Source organism: Diorhabda carinulata, chromosome 2 (assembly GCF_026250575.1).
Source record: "Diorhabda carinulata isolate Delta chromosome 2, icDioCari1.1, whole genome shotgun sequence".
Lineage (NCBI taxonomy): Eukaryota > Metazoa > Arthropoda > Insecta > Coleoptera > Chrysomelidae > Diorhabda > Diorhabda carinulata.
This window is the reverse complement of record NC_079461.1, coordinates 5,610,238-5,625,787: the sequence shown is the minus strand read 5'-3', so window position 1 is coordinate 5,625,787 and position 15,550 is coordinate 5,610,238. Positions and strand designations below refer to the sequence as shown.

The 15,550-nt window shown below is 32.2% G+C and overlaps 1 protein-coding gene across 1 annotated transcript; it reads left to right on the top strand.

The window, feature by feature from the left end:
- The first annotated feature begins 5,999 nt into the window (after positions 1 to 5,999).
- Positions 6,000 to 15,319, top strand: LOC130903591 (uncharacterized). Its single transcript, XM_057815788.1, has 9 exons — positions 6,000 to 6,275; positions 7,720 to 7,984; positions 8,533 to 8,764; positions 9,818 to 10,013; positions 10,677 to 10,809; positions 11,982 to 12,168; positions 12,224 to 12,446; positions 12,509 to 12,674; positions 15,007 to 15,319. The coding sequence occupies exons 1-9, from the start codon at positions 6,063 to 6,065 to the stop codon at positions 15,294 to 15,296; spliced, it is 1,905 nt and encodes a 634-aa protein (XP_057671771.1). The 5' UTR covers positions 6,000 to 6,062; the 3' UTR covers positions 15,297 to 15,319.
- Positions 15,320 to 15,550: the final 231 nt, after the last annotated feature.

Below are 15,550 nucleotides of genomic sequence, written 5' to 3'. Positions count from 1 at the left end.
TAATTTTTCCGTGATCCCTATATCTCAAATATATAGCAAAAATCAATTAAATTTTTTGTAGTTTTATTAGAATTAGAAAAACAAAATAGAACTATAGATTTTACTTCAATTATTTAGATCTTTTAGATCATTTACAGCTTTTTCGTTCTTATGAATGTGAACCATTTCTGAAAATTCCCTTTCTCGTGAATTAGAATCCGTTTTAAGAATTTTTGAATCTTTGTAATTAAATTTATGTTTTTTTGATTTGATTTCATGGTTCGTCAATGCAGTTCTATTTTTTTATCGCATTGATGACCTCTTAGTCTATTTTCTAAATACTGAGAGGTTTGCCCTATGTAGACCGCGTCACAATTAGTACAAGGCGAAACATCAAAATTTATCTTTCTATTGAAAATTTTAAAAAATTAGAAATTAACAAAAATTTATTTATATAAAAATTTGTTTGCCTACCTTCCTTTCTTACTGTAAGCAACATGTGGAGCCATGGTTTATATAAATTACGAACAGGACGAACATGCTTCGTAGGTTGCACAAAGTTTTTCACGCACATTTAAATAAAATATTATATTTCGTACTTCGACAAATAAGTAGGTACTTGTGGTGCAACTCAATTTGAGCGAATCTTCAAACTACGAAAGCTGTTAGAAATTTACTCGGACTAAACAACAGGGCTCAATGCTCTTTAAAAGATTAAAAATTCTGATTCTTCGTTCCTTATTCTTTGAATCCGTTTGCCTAATTCGTAAGCACGCTTCCCAATTTCAGAAAGGTCGTTGCATGGCTATCCTCTAAGGAATGCGGAGCACGAACTGTACTTACCTACTCCACGTTCAGAATTAGTAAAGGGCTCAATACTTAAGAATGCGAAAAAATGCACAATCACTTGCCAATTGAAATCAAATCGACATCACCTTTTCCCGCATTCCGAAATAATTTGAGGGCATATTTACCGGAAAGTGCTTTCTACTCTTTAAACTACTTCTATTCTAATAATAATATTTTATTCCGGGCATGCTGTTTGATTTAATTTTTGCTATGGACTTATACTATTACTATTAATTTTGCTACACATTGTGGTTTTCTTCTGCAAATTGAAATTTAATTTTATTTGTGTGTGTATTTAGTTAATTTTATGTTTGTTTTTTAGTTTTTACAAACTTTTATTTACAAATTGTAACAATTGTTTGACAATAAAGCATTTCTCTCTCACTCTTTCTTTATTTTTATGAATAAATAAAAGATATTACAAACATTATGTTTGAATATTATATTGCATATAAAATTTAAAAAAATATCTAAAAACAGATACATGTAAATTGCGAAAATTTCCCATGAGTTAGTAAAAAATGATGAAATATTTATAGAACATTTTCAAAAATTCAAATAAACTTCTGTTGGGCAATTTCTATGCAAATATTGAGAATTCTACCAATATATTAGTATTATATCATTACTAAATGACCTGATTAATATGTCTGATATATTATACAACTTTCGGTTCCAAATATACTGAATAATATAATAAAATGTGTTATTTACATCTGCTTTCAAAATCGCAGTTGCACAAATTTGTTTATATCATTACTGTCTCACTAAACAACCAATAGCCGTGATTCCAGAAATGAAGATGTCGATAAATATGTCTAAAAAAACATCACTGGTCTTTTTTTAATACCCTCGAACTAACTTACCTTAGAACAAAATAAATTGTTTCATCATCAACATTGTCATGTTTATAAATCAAAATGCTTAAACTATAGATTAAAAAATTTACTCACAATTTTCAAAATAAAAATATCATTATTGTTTGATCGTCTATATCAAAACAGTTTCTATGTGGAGTCTTCATTAATTTCACCACCACCACCAAGGATTTGCTACGGCATAACCATACCTATAGCCATATCCATAAGAAGGCCAGCTCCACGAATAATAAGGAGTTGCGTAGGACAAACCAAAATAGCCAGGTTTAGGTGCTGGATCTGGCTTAGCTTCTGCATTGGGAATAGGCGCTGGCGCTGGAGCCGGTAGTGCGTAAGGCTCTGGTTTAGGAGCCGAATACACGGAAATTATAAAAAATAAAAGTAGAATAAGTATTTTATACATTTTGAAAAATAAACTTCTATACAAATTATTGTATAATAATGAACTGAAAGTTGAAAATTTTTACTGAGCTTATATACGGGTTGTAAGTAATTTTCCGATATGACAATTGCATCACTTTTTATACGGGTTAGAGGTTTGCAATACGTCATTTGTTTGTCCCTGATCGAGTTTCAATTAATAGGTAATAATAATTTTCTATTAGATTGATAACATTAGTTGTTTCGTCAACATACAATCGATAATAATTACACTGGTAGACAGAAAAATGTTTTTTCTGCTTTAAAATGGGCTTAATAGCATTCCATAACGAAATGAACGTGTCTAAATACGAACATAACCAAGATAAAGCTGCAATGCGTGAAGTTTTATTGTCACTCTCAAAAATCACTTATAGAAAACTTCATCATCATCATCATCAAGCCTTTCAATCCTTTGAATTATGGCAAACGCTTATAGCGCTTTAAGATTCTTTTTTGAGTTTGATTACTCCTCGGTTTCTATTTTTGTTTTCTTTATAGTTTATTGTTTGTCTTACCTGCTCTTATTATTATTATTTCTCATTCCTTCCGGTTCTGGCATTCTGCCCTCCAGTTCTCTATATTAAGTGCTCTATGTCGTTTATTCAAGTCTTTCTCGGGTTACCTCTTCTCCTTGGCCCCCAATGGGGTACATTGCGCTATTCTTTTGATCTTTTAGTTGTTTTTTTTTTCTCATTATATGCCCAGCCCAGTTGAGCCTTTGTGCTTTTATGTATCTCACTATATTTTTCTTCTCCAGTTCTTTCCCTATATCTTCGTTTTTCTTTGCTCTCCTTTCCCTATTCTGTGTTGTGTTTGGATCTGTTATAGTTCTCATTATCTTTCTCTAGGTTCTTCTAATTTCTTCTTATTCCGTTTTGTTGATTACTTTTGTTTCCATCGCATACGCGATTACTGGTCTTATTAGGATTTGTACATTTTTATTTTGTTTTGTTTAGTAATATTTTTGTTTTCTGATAGGTTTTTGGTTCTTCCATATGGTTAATTAACTTTTTGTATCCTTTCCTTTATCCGGCCTCTGGTTGTTTGTCCCAACGTTGTTCCTAGATAGCTAAAGGTCGATTCTATTCCATTCCAATATTTGTTAATTTTCAGTTGTTTTGTCCTCTCTTCTAGTTTTCCCCCTATACTCATACATGTTGGTTTTTCTGCATTTATTTCCAGTCCGTAATTGCTCACTTCTTCTTCTAAATTTCTTGAGTGTCCCATCGCCCTTGGTACTGAATTTACATTGTCCTATACCTTGGTGGAAACTTTTACGCTATTCGTCGCTAATAGCTCCAAATTCCGAGGAAAAAAATGATAAATGAGAATGGAGGGAATGAATTTTTAATGAAATTAGACATTCGACAATAAAGAGATTTATAGGACTCTTAAAACTTCATTATCTAGACATTCGTAGTTTGCATCCATATTTTTGCTCAAAAATCCTATCATAACACACACACAAAAAAATACCTTCCTTTAACTCAGCATCATATAACTGAGGTGAGATTTCTTTCAAGTATTCAAATCCGTCACCTTCTCTATTCATAGCTATCACAAATTTTTTCATTAGTCCAAATTTGAGGTGAAGTAGAGGCAAAAGGACAACTGTCAACGGAGGTACCGAAGCAAATCTACTTACCTAATTTATATGCTACTCAAATACTTTCATATAGACCGAATAGCTGAGATTCGGATTAAGTAAAGCAAAAATCAAAGACCTGCTTTTCGATACCAAATTTCAAAAGGCTGGTACGATAGCTGTTTCATGATTAAATGAAAAGGAGTAGGAAAAAAATTATTTATTATTCAAGAATCTGCCACACGTACATTTTCCGTTATATTCGTAGATTTTAGTAAAGCTGAAAGAAGTGATAGGATTCAATTCACAATATTCTCGTACTTTGTTACTTCAAAAATTACTTATTTTCCAGTTTAACTATACGATGATGGTCTCATAAGTACTTGGCCTAAAGATGGCGGTAGATGCTTGAGAAAATCACTGAAAACGGCCACATTTTGATAAGAAGAAGTTGTTGTTTCATCAAAATAATGCACCAGTCAAACATACGGTTTTGCAATGGCCAAAATTAATTATTTAAATTTTGAATTGCTACTTCATGCGCCCTATTCGCCAAATCTAGCCCTCTCGGGGTTATTTTGAGAAGCTTTAGAGATTCTTATTATAAATATTATAAAAAGGTTATCAAACTTATTGAACATCGCTGGGAAAAGTGTATGGACCTAAAAGAGATTACTTCGAGAAATAAATATATTTTTTCCCAAAATTTTTGTGTTTTCTTTGTTAGACCAGGTACTTCTGGGACCATCCTCGTATTTGGATACCAAAAAATTAAACAAAAACATACAATATTTAAAGGATGAAATTGTTTAAAGTATATATTACATTTTAGTTATATCAAATCTATTTTTATAAAAAAACGATTCTCATGTTTACATTTTTCATTTGAAGGAAAATAAATATTTTGCAACCTTGTTTAAATTGGCCGGGAATAATGTTATTAATTAATTAATACATTTCAATGACCTTTCCAACACATCCAACATAATTGTATTTCTTGTGAAAAAAACCTAAAAATGAAGAAAACAAGTGACCAAGGAAACTGCAATTAACATAATGAATACTTCCATTTATACTTAATTATTTCAAACTAGAAATATATTTTGAAATTGGGTCTGTACTCAATGTCATTTGAAAACATTGTGTCGTTACAAAAAGATAATTGACCGATTATTTCCCGAAGTTCTTTCGACATATTAGGTATTAAAAGTAATACATCAAGGTATAATTCACTATATTACCGTGGACCACGTTAATTTCTATTACCAGTGCGTGCAAAAATAATTTATATGTTTTTGGCATTGATATTGTCTTTATAAAAACGATTGAAAACCTTCAGAAATCAATATACTTACTAAATTGAATAGAAAGTGCAGAAAATCGGCGTTATAAGTTTTATACATTAAAATTAATGATACTTCTTTGAAAATAGATCCCTCAATGGTATAATATACGAGGGTTTTGTTGTACTTGATAAAATATTGATTTTGGATATGTAATGGTCTCAATTTCCCAAGATTTGCTCTTGTTTTTATTAATAATCATTTCTATTTTACAATACAATTAACACAAAACATGAAATGAAGTTAACAGTTTGTCAACTTTGTTTTAAAAAATTAGGTTAGATCAAAGTAAGTAGAGTGAAAAATATCTAAAACATGTGTTACATTTCAATAAAATGGTTTTAACATCTTTTGTTCTATAATTTTTTAGAGATTGATCTCTTTTTAAGGACAAAAAGTAGTCTGTCATCACATGGCGATAAAACCGACTCTGTTATTTCTCTTCGAACACCTTTGAATCCTGATGAAAGCCACCTCATGATTACTTACGAAATTTTCGACTATCAATAGAAAATCATTAATTACCGTATTTGAGGACCATCAAATATCCCACTTTTCACTTTACCATACTGAGTTTCGAAAATTTTTCGAAATTTCAATCAAAATAATATCTTGCCCGTTGCTTTGGCAAATTAATTTATCATTCCTCAGTATGATTCCTCAGCTCTGCTTTTATTATATTAACTTAGATAATTTCTCACAAACCAAACATCTTTTCCCAATTTTTTGTTACGAGTTACATATTCTTATTCGAGTTCTATTGAATGAACAAATGTAATTGATGGGAATTTCACTTCTCTCCTCGATTTTCTGAACTTCAGTTCAAATAAAAATAATCAAAAGAAAGATCAGTTTTCCCCAAGTAAGATTGATGAAGAAATTTTTCCATGGTTACATCGATCAAACTATATCACCGACACCCTATCAATATTTATACAATCGGTGACATTTAAGTCTGTGACAATATATATTTTTTCTATTTTCAGTTTATATTATCAACAAGAAATGGCGGAATATGGAGGTGATGATAGCTCCGAGGACAATATATTTATCGCTGAGCTATCGCCCTCCAAAGGTGCTATTGACGTGTTAGATGTGAGTCATATCGAGAAAAATAAAATATCACATCCGAAAAGTATCGCTCATAAGTTCAAAAGCCTGGTAAAAGTAAAAAAGAAAATAAGTAAACCAGAAAAATATTTTACTGATGGTAGAAATGTAAGTAATCCTTATATATATATAGATATATAAGCTAGTTACCTACCTTTATAGTATTATGAATGAACAGAAACATAATATAGAGTCATCTTAAAAGTATAATGTGCTGTTATACTCTTCATCTTGTTACAAGTAGCTCTATAGATCCATATATTCATACCGAAATTGAAGCTTGAGTAGGTGCGTCTGTTGTCGAACGCACTACCCATTTGAAGCAACTATTTCTGAATACCAGCAAATTGGAATTTGTCCTTATCCAGGACACAATACCCAAATATAGTTGCTCACGCCCAGAAAATAATAATTTTCAATAATGAAACTAAGAAAAAATTGTCTTCCTAATAGGCTTTCGGATGACCTCCTTTTTTCATTGCTAATAATTCAGCATCAAAATGGAGCCGGCTTATGATGAAGTCATGTAGAAACAAAAACAGTTCCACATGTCACATGTTCCCACAAAGACCAGCACTCCTCAATCTTTTACTTCGCAGTTAACTTAAGTTCAATTAATTGCTATTAAAAATGTAATTTTTTAATATTGCACAGATAATTAGTATTTCAGAAAAATTAAATTAATACTTTTATTTTAGTAAATAATGTAATGCTACAACTTGGCCCGCTATATATTTCGTTAACAAAAATTGGCACGCAAATAAAAAAGTTTCCCCATCCCTGGTCTAAAGTTTATAGGCAAAATTTATACAAAAGATATTAGAAGGTACAATTTCTGATGGTTGCACTAAACATCAACCAAATTCAGTAAATTTTTGGCGAGTGAGTAGAAAAACATAAAGCCCATTCTGTTGTCCAAATCCTAACGCTTCTTCTTGTTACTATACTACTGAAACCACCGTTTAACCAGGTTTCAAAATGTCATAATATCTCTGCTAGTCCCATAATACCCATAGCAATCCCAGCTTCGTAACGCTTCAGCAGACCTAGGTCACTATCGTTTGCGTCATATTTTCGCATTTTTACGGATCAATTTAATTTACGTTTAAGCATTGCAGAATTCGATTTTTTTCAACTAAAGTACAGTGAACGCTTTCAGCATCCATACATCGAGTTATTTTGGACATCGAACTTTTTTTAAATGATTCGAAACGGTTTGATGGTTGATATCTAGTATATTAAGGAAGTTTTAACAACTTATATACAATTTTAACTCATAATTACACTTAGTACGTAAACTTAAACGCCTTTAATGCCGTTGAATCACCTTGACTCAAAAGAACTCTACAATCACAGTAGCTGTGCTGTAACTTCGAATTTGAGGAACGTTAAAATGAGTGTTAGCTACAGCTTCAATAATAAAATAATATGATAATTGCATCAACCGCGAATTCTAAAAACCTAAACAAAATCAATACAGTTATAACACCTGCTATAGACTTATAAAGACTATGTACCCATAATATGTACAAGTTCAAAAAATATTTTATAGGTGACAGAAGCGAATATAACAGACTTAGATAAAACAAAACCTTATAAATACCCCACATCGTATGAGGAGTTGGGTCATAAGATAATGACCAGAGCATGGAGAAAAGGCGTAGTGAAAGAAGATTTACAAGTACCCATCCATAAAAAACAGGGTTTAAAGGAAAAACTGAACAACGATTTGTTTAATAGATTATATGTAAAAGTACCGCCTGATAGTACGAAGACTATACTCGATCTTGATCCTCAATATTTCAAAGTTGTCGAAGGTAATAAAATAAATTACTTACTTCGTGATTTTAGGTCTATTTTGATATAGAATTAATTTCGAAAAATAGTTGAAAATTAACGTTGCTATTTTGTCTTAATCAAACTCATAATAGGACTTTACAATGAAAATTTCCATAATTATATCAGCCAATAGATTACTTACAACATGAGTATCACAATAAAAATCAGTTTTAAATATAAAAAATAATTTTCCTTGCGTTTCACATCTCAAAAATATATGGCAGCCATCAATTAAATTATCGTAGCTGCATTGAAATTTATCATTGATAGCTTTCCCTTACTATGTATGTGAACCATTTCTAAATATTCTCATTTTCTTGTATTTCATTCTATTTTTAAATTTTATAAGTGAATGTACGTTTTCTTTGATTATTTGTTAATAATTTTCTCTTTTTTATCGTATTAATGGTCTTTTAATCTATATTCTAAATACTGAGATGTCTGTCCTATGTAAAAGTTGGTGAAAGAAGAGATTTATTGTTTTTTTTAATCCTGGGTGGTATTGTTTTTACTTCTTGTGTTTTAGGGAGACCAATACACGAATCATTCAATAGAAGAGATTACATAGAAACAGTTAGAGACGTACTACGAACAAAAATTCTGATTGGATATCGAGAAGACGATATTGCTTTGATCAATCAAAATTTGGCGAATGAACAGAAAATGATTCAACAGATTCAAGAAAACTATCAAATGTATGTTAACGCATTCGAAGATTTGTTGTTCAGAGACCATTTGTCTGCTAAACAACTTCTGGGGTATGTATATATATTTCCGATTTCATAAATACCTCTTTGCAATATCTTTTTATATCAAATAATTGTGAACATCATAATTACGGTTTTGTCAACAAACAAAAATAACTTTTCAGAAAATGAATACTGACGATCCATTCGGACCAGTACTATATAATGCTTGTAGAATATCATTAATGATATATTTTGAAATGCAGGGTCTTAGACTCCACGCTGGTTGCTGACATAATAACTGGGACGATTTCCAAATTTTCGTTGTGCAACATATGTTTATTCTTAATTGCGAGATCCGCGAATATCAGTTTCTCCTGGCATTTGTTGAGAATCTTGTGAGTATTTGGTATGGCTACGTCGACGAGAACGATCAAATTGAAACTTCCATCAATAACCAAGATGTCATGTCGGTTATTCGTCACCTGTCTATCGGTGCTTATGGACATCTCGTAATAGAGTCTACAATTGTATAGGTATTGAGAACTTGTTATCAGTTTCTGATAAATGATTTCACACACTTGATTATGCCGATGTAGACAGTCAACACACTAAACCAAATGTTATATGACTTGTCTACGGCGTTCCAGCTTCTAGGAGTCTCATACTTTATCATTATATAAACAACCTTTTTAGGGAATTTCTAATATTTTTTATTAAGCTAATATGAGTTACTTCACGGACGCACTGTATTTACCACTATGGACGTATTAATAAAAATTTCCATTATCACTTACTGTCTCTGTTTCATGGGATTATCCTTGCTGACTTTCAAATGCAGTAAAACCGATTCTGGAAGTTTTAGTTTTGGATGTGTCATATTTTATTGCAATCAAATAGATCGATAAAAAATTATTATTATAAACTATATACGTACAAAGGTAATGGAAATAACGTGTTGGGTTTTTTGTACATTATTGAACTTGTAGCCTACACATTGTAATTGCATTGGATATTGCGTTATAATTATCATACATTTATTAAAAATAATATACTTCGACGTATTTGTTTGATGGCCGTTCTTGACACTTAATTAACTTATTTTTGTTTTAAATTCAATAACAGTGAATCTGATGCCATTGCTAATGAAGCGTACGATAAATATGAAGAATATAAGCGTCTGGCAAAGAAATATGGAGCAATGAAAGCGGCTTTGTACAGTTCAGAAGAGAAATGGGCAAATTGTAGAATGTACCAAAAGTTTCTTTACAAAATCAGTCCGTTGCAATGGAGAAATGAACATTCCATCAAAGCGATAGACGTAAGTGATAGAATGAAAGCCAGGGCTAACAGTCAATTAAAAAAATAGATTCTTTAGGCAGATTTAAAGGAATTGTATATCATTGCGGCTACAAACTAGCGCTTTCTCTGTGATGTTCGTGATCACTTTATAAAACAAAGCTGGCCTTTTAGTTCCAGTTTTGTGCTTGGTAAGAAAAATGAAGAAATCTAAGCTATAGTACCATCTGAAATCATTTTATCGCCGTTACATACCAAACTTTGATAAAAAGTTTTGTTAAAGCCTTCCCCAAAAACGGAAATGGATTTCTTTCTAAGAACAAAAGTATAGTAAAGACGTAACGATCCATCATCTTAGCACGGAAGCAGATGAAATCAATGAAAATTTGGAAACATTGCAGAAAACTTATGATTTTTTGACAAGCGGCTTCTACTCCAAAACCTCATTATCGTTTAAATGATATATTTAAATGCTTTCATACTTTCGCCTGAAAGATCCTATTCATTGCATATTATTACCCTATATTTGATTACATAACCTTTACTCAAGGTTTGTAATCCCTTACATTTTTACCAACTGTGAGAATGCGTGACAAATTTTGTCTTCTACTTTAATTTATGTCTGGTAGGCCCTGGCTCTATAATCGAATCGAAAATGCTACATGTTTTGACTCTTGTTTCTAAGGAAAATGAAATGGATGACCATCTTACTGAACTTCGAGCTTCCTTGGTAGAAAAAGATACATCTTTATCAGAAATTATAGATTTTATAAAAATTGAATGTGCCAACGAGCCACCACCAGAGCTTTATTTTACAGGTAAGCTTAAAGTCATGTTTGAATGTATATTTTCATTTGTTTTTTTGCACTCGATATATCCAGGCATACCGAAATAACTTAAAAAACTAAACTCGGATGCTTCCTTTCATGCTTCTTGACCGCGTCTCTCGTAGATATTGGTGATACCTTCCCATAAAGCTTATGTATCTTCTACTTTACGAAACAGTACATAAATCTGTCGTATGTTACGAAGCCATAATTTAGAAATAAGAAAAAATCTACCAAATCATCGATAACTTAGTGAAGCCTAGTTTTCCTCAAACCAGCTGAATAATGTTCTCTGCTCGTCTAGGTATATTTTAAAGAATGATCTATGATATGTACGCCATCACACAGCCATTAGAGAATTTAGTAGTGAAACTTTTTATCTACCAATTATGTCAACTCTACTCTAATCGATATGTGACAATGGATGAAACATGGATCCATCACTTCACTCCGGAATCAAAACGATTATCATATGAGTGGACTGCAACCGCTGGACCAAGTTCGAAGCTGTAAGACACAATAGTCAGCTGGGAAGGTTATGGTTTCAAAATTTTGGGATGGGCATGGAGTATTGTCCATCGACTATCTCCAAAACGGAGATACAATCCTTAGCGAATACTACATAGAGTTGTTGGATCGTTTGAATGAAAAAATCAAGAAAAAACGACCTCATATGTCGAAGACAAAACCACTGTTTCACCAATCACAAATCAATGGCAACGATGGTTAAATTCATTTATCCACCGTATAGTCCAGATCTGGCCTCCTAAAAGACAAATCCTTCCTCACGCACGGCATCGAGAAGTTAAGGAACCGTTGGAATGATTATATTGCTCGTGAAGGAGATTACATTGATGAATAAAATCGATTTTTGGTAAAAAATGTGTTTTACTTAGTCACACGACTTATTGAGTGACAATACCCTTGATCATGTTGTATAGCCGGTTGAATTTTTGTAAAAATTACTATAATAATTGTTTTCCACAAAAATGGGAATCCAGCTTATGAAAAGACCAGCAAATTGAAAAGGTTAACACCAGAAAATACCACAAATGAAATTTCGAATAAGAAAATAGCGATATTATAAAAATAAAGCATCCAAAATGTGTAATTTGTTTCAATAGTTCTTCGAAATCTTGGATTATATCTAAATAATATTACAGATACGGATCAACTGATAGACGTCTTTAGATTCATGGAAGTGCAGAATTTAAATTATTTGCTGCACGCTGAAGAACTGGCAATTCCATTGGCGAATATCAAAGACGGTATGAGATTTGCCAATCAATTATTCGATGTCCAAATAAACGATTTGGAACAAAGCATTTCGGATCTTGCTAGTGGTATCGAGTAAGTTATTGTTGTTGACCTCAACGTATGACTAAAAATCAATTTCCGGTTTTAGATGGGAAGAAAATAGAGCAAAAGAACTAGAAAACTTGGCACAAACGCTTATAAGCAACGATTTTAAAAAACTGATAATGAGTGAAGAGATATTGAATTTGCACGTTTTCGTTGAAGATGTATATGAAACGAGAATCGGCCCGAATGACGCGAATAATAGCATGTTGGAAATGATGAAACAAATAGAACAAAAATATAGATACGAAGTTCTAAGTTTCGACATGGTAATAATGTACAAATTAATGAATAAATCGTTGAAAACAATTTTCAAATTATATTTTTATAGGTACCTGCTGAGCAAGTTGCTTTACTCGAAGGTACTTGCTATAATGAACAAATGAAAATCATGAAACTAGCTGAAAAGGCCGCCAAACAATATGCGGAGCTCAACACGCTTACGAAACAATTGAACAAAGCTTATGCTCCTCCATTTAAACGAGGACTTGGAAAAGGTAGGACCACAAAGGCTACAGTTACCTTCATAATAGCATTAGTTAATATTGGATGCATTCAGTATGTGTCTGTAAGGTTTATTCCATTTGAGGTCACAATTATAACGCTTCGGACTTAGTGAAACAGGAAAGACTGGTCGTGATTGTGGTGACTGCTTATAGGCAAGCAAACTCCCAAAAAGGCGCTTAGAAACACGAAAAAGTAACCAGATCCGTACTTTTGGCTAAAACTGGCAGATATTTGTTTTCGAGGTCAATGAATCCGAATAAGAAGTTTATTATTAATTAAATTTGGAGGAAACCTTGTCAAAATCGAATTTTAAGAAAAGTTTTCGATAAACATGCATTTAACTCACGACAAGTCAACGAAAAATCAATATTTCTTTATGAAAATTTGCAGTTGCGGGCCTATGGACCACAACGGGGCGCAACGTGTTAAGAATACATGCTCTAAATTCCTGTCTGGTGAGCTTTTTTGTAAAATTGTCATCGATCAGCAATTTTCTTATTTGTGGCCCAACAAAAGTACCTTTCTTTTATTTGGCATCAATCAACTGGGGAAAGACTACTCTAAGGTATTTGAAACCATCACCCTTTTTATCCCTAGCCTTTATTAATTTTTCTAACAATCCAAGTTTGATGTGAAGGGTCATTTTTGGGGCATAAACTCAACATTTTAGATCCTGGTTGAAACTCACTTCATTTTTTTTACATAGTGTTGATCTACTGCCCGACTGTCCCTTAGACAAAGAAGACAGCAATGTTTCGTAAACCCTTCCTGAAGTCCCATTAAAATTCCAATCACCTTCAGGTCCCCACATATCTGCCACTTATACTTGTTGTAGTTAATTTTGTCTAAAAGCAAGCGAATATTTTCATAAGTTTCTTTCATCTTCACAGAATTAGCAACTGGTATATACGGTTTTAAATTTCCGTTGTGTAATAACACTGCTTCTAAACTGTATTTAGACGAGTCAATAAATAGGCGCCACTCACTGGGATTATGCTCAATATCAAGTTCCTTCATTAGACCATCAATATCCGTACACGCACACAATGAATTTTCCATACTGTAGAATACAGAAAATGTAGCATTTCTTTTTCTAAAGTTCGTAATTTTTGTCTCTGAGGCTAATAAGTTCCATTTCTTAAGACGGGAAGCAAGAAATTCAGACTATTGCTTTGATAGCCCCAAATCACGTGCTAAATCATTCAACCCACTTTGAACAATCAAATATGGCTTGCTGGAACTGGTACTTGGAGTAAAAATAGAGTCGGTGCATTCTTCTTCGGAGCTTCCTGATAATACGTTGTGTCTAGTATCTTAAAACAATATTTTACGGATCTAAATGCGCAATCGGTGCTGGTAAATCTTCGTTATGGGGAACAGGTCGTATAGCAGACGGCAAATTTGGATACTCGATCTTGTGCTTTCCTTTATTAGAATAACCTTCAGTCTTTGTTAGACAAAAATAGCAGTCGTCAAAATGAGCATGTTTTTTTTCTTCCCATTCATTCACTACACCAATGACACGCTACAACTAACACAGCACGCGGAGGGGGGGGGGGGCAATGCTTGTCTTAGTCTCCAATTAAAATACCAAAATATTTGAAATAGGCTCATTCACAAAAAAAATATTAACCTCCCCTTTATAAAATTACCTACCTACTAATGTAAACAGGGATAATTAAGCTATTGAAAAGTGGTACGTGTTAGGGTTTAATAAATATTTTTTCTATTATTGGACTAGTCGACAAGAATGCTCGCGATTTAGAATAGACATTAGATGACGAATGTATTCATTAACGTTGATTCGGCAATTAGAGAAGTTGTACGCACAAGAAATAATGTATTACATTCAGGTAGTCTTCTAGATGTTTACCCAAATGTTGATATTGCTTTACGTATTTTTTTTGAGTATTCCTACTACAAATTGTCCACGATCTTTTTCTACTTTTAAGAGTGAAAACGTACTTACGTGTAAGTATGGTTCAAGATAGACTTGATTACTGCATTACTTTCTATTGAAGCTCAACTAGTTCAAGAAATTGATTATGATGATACAATATTTTTGCGTAGACCAAAGCCAGGAAAGAAAAAATTGATTAATATTAGAAAAAAACATAATTATTCATTTGTCTAACATTAACTACTTATGTATATCTAATATTTATTAGCTATAATTAAAAATCATATTCTATAAGAATTTATCAAACTTAATAAAATTTATTCCAATATTAAGGGCGGTATCAGACCTAAATCCGTCACTGTTGATCTCCTTAGACTTCATTTCGTGAGCATTTAGTATATTAAGAATTTTCATATTTTCAGAGCCGAAGAACCGGTCCCAAGTAATCGATCCTCCTGTTAAAGTTGAACCTCCACCTAGGGATCTCACTGAAGAGGAAGAAGAATATCTAGAGTACTTTACAGATTTTTGCAAATACACCGACGATCCGACAAAATACGGAATTGACAGATCAAGAAGCGGAAAAACAACGATACCATCGCATGTTGTAGATGATGAAAAAGTATCTGTTAGAACTCCAGGCCGAGCAAAATATGTAACTCGTATTCACGGCATTGAATTTTTAGAGAAAATTATTATGACAAACACGTAATTAAATATAAAATATTTACCGCATTTTCGTTCTTAATCAAATTATATCGTTACCAGGTTCTATTTTTTTATATGGTCGAGGATACAATAATTATAAATGAATTACAAAACTTTTTTAATACATAAACAGGTGTTTTTGTTGTAAAAATTATTTTTAATTAACAAAGATAACAAGACTATGAAACAAAACATGACAGAACATATTTTCTTCTTATCATTCTAAATTTAATCAGTAGAACCCCATGACGCTTGGAT

Excerpts from the sequence above, each read along its gene's own strand:
- LOC130903591 (XM_057815788.1), top strand. The coding sequence starts at position 6,063 with ATGGCGGAATATGGAGGTGATGATAGCTCCGAGGACAATATATTTATC. Across the intron at positions 10,810-11,981 it reads ACCAGAGCTTTATTTTACAG|ATACGGATCAACTGATAGAC; the intron begins GTAAGCTTAAAG and ends ATAATATTACAG. Across the intron at positions 12,169-12,223 it reads GATCTTGCTAGTGGTATCGA|ATGGGAAGAAAATAGAGCAA; the intron begins GTAAGTTATTGT and ends TTCCGGTTTTAG.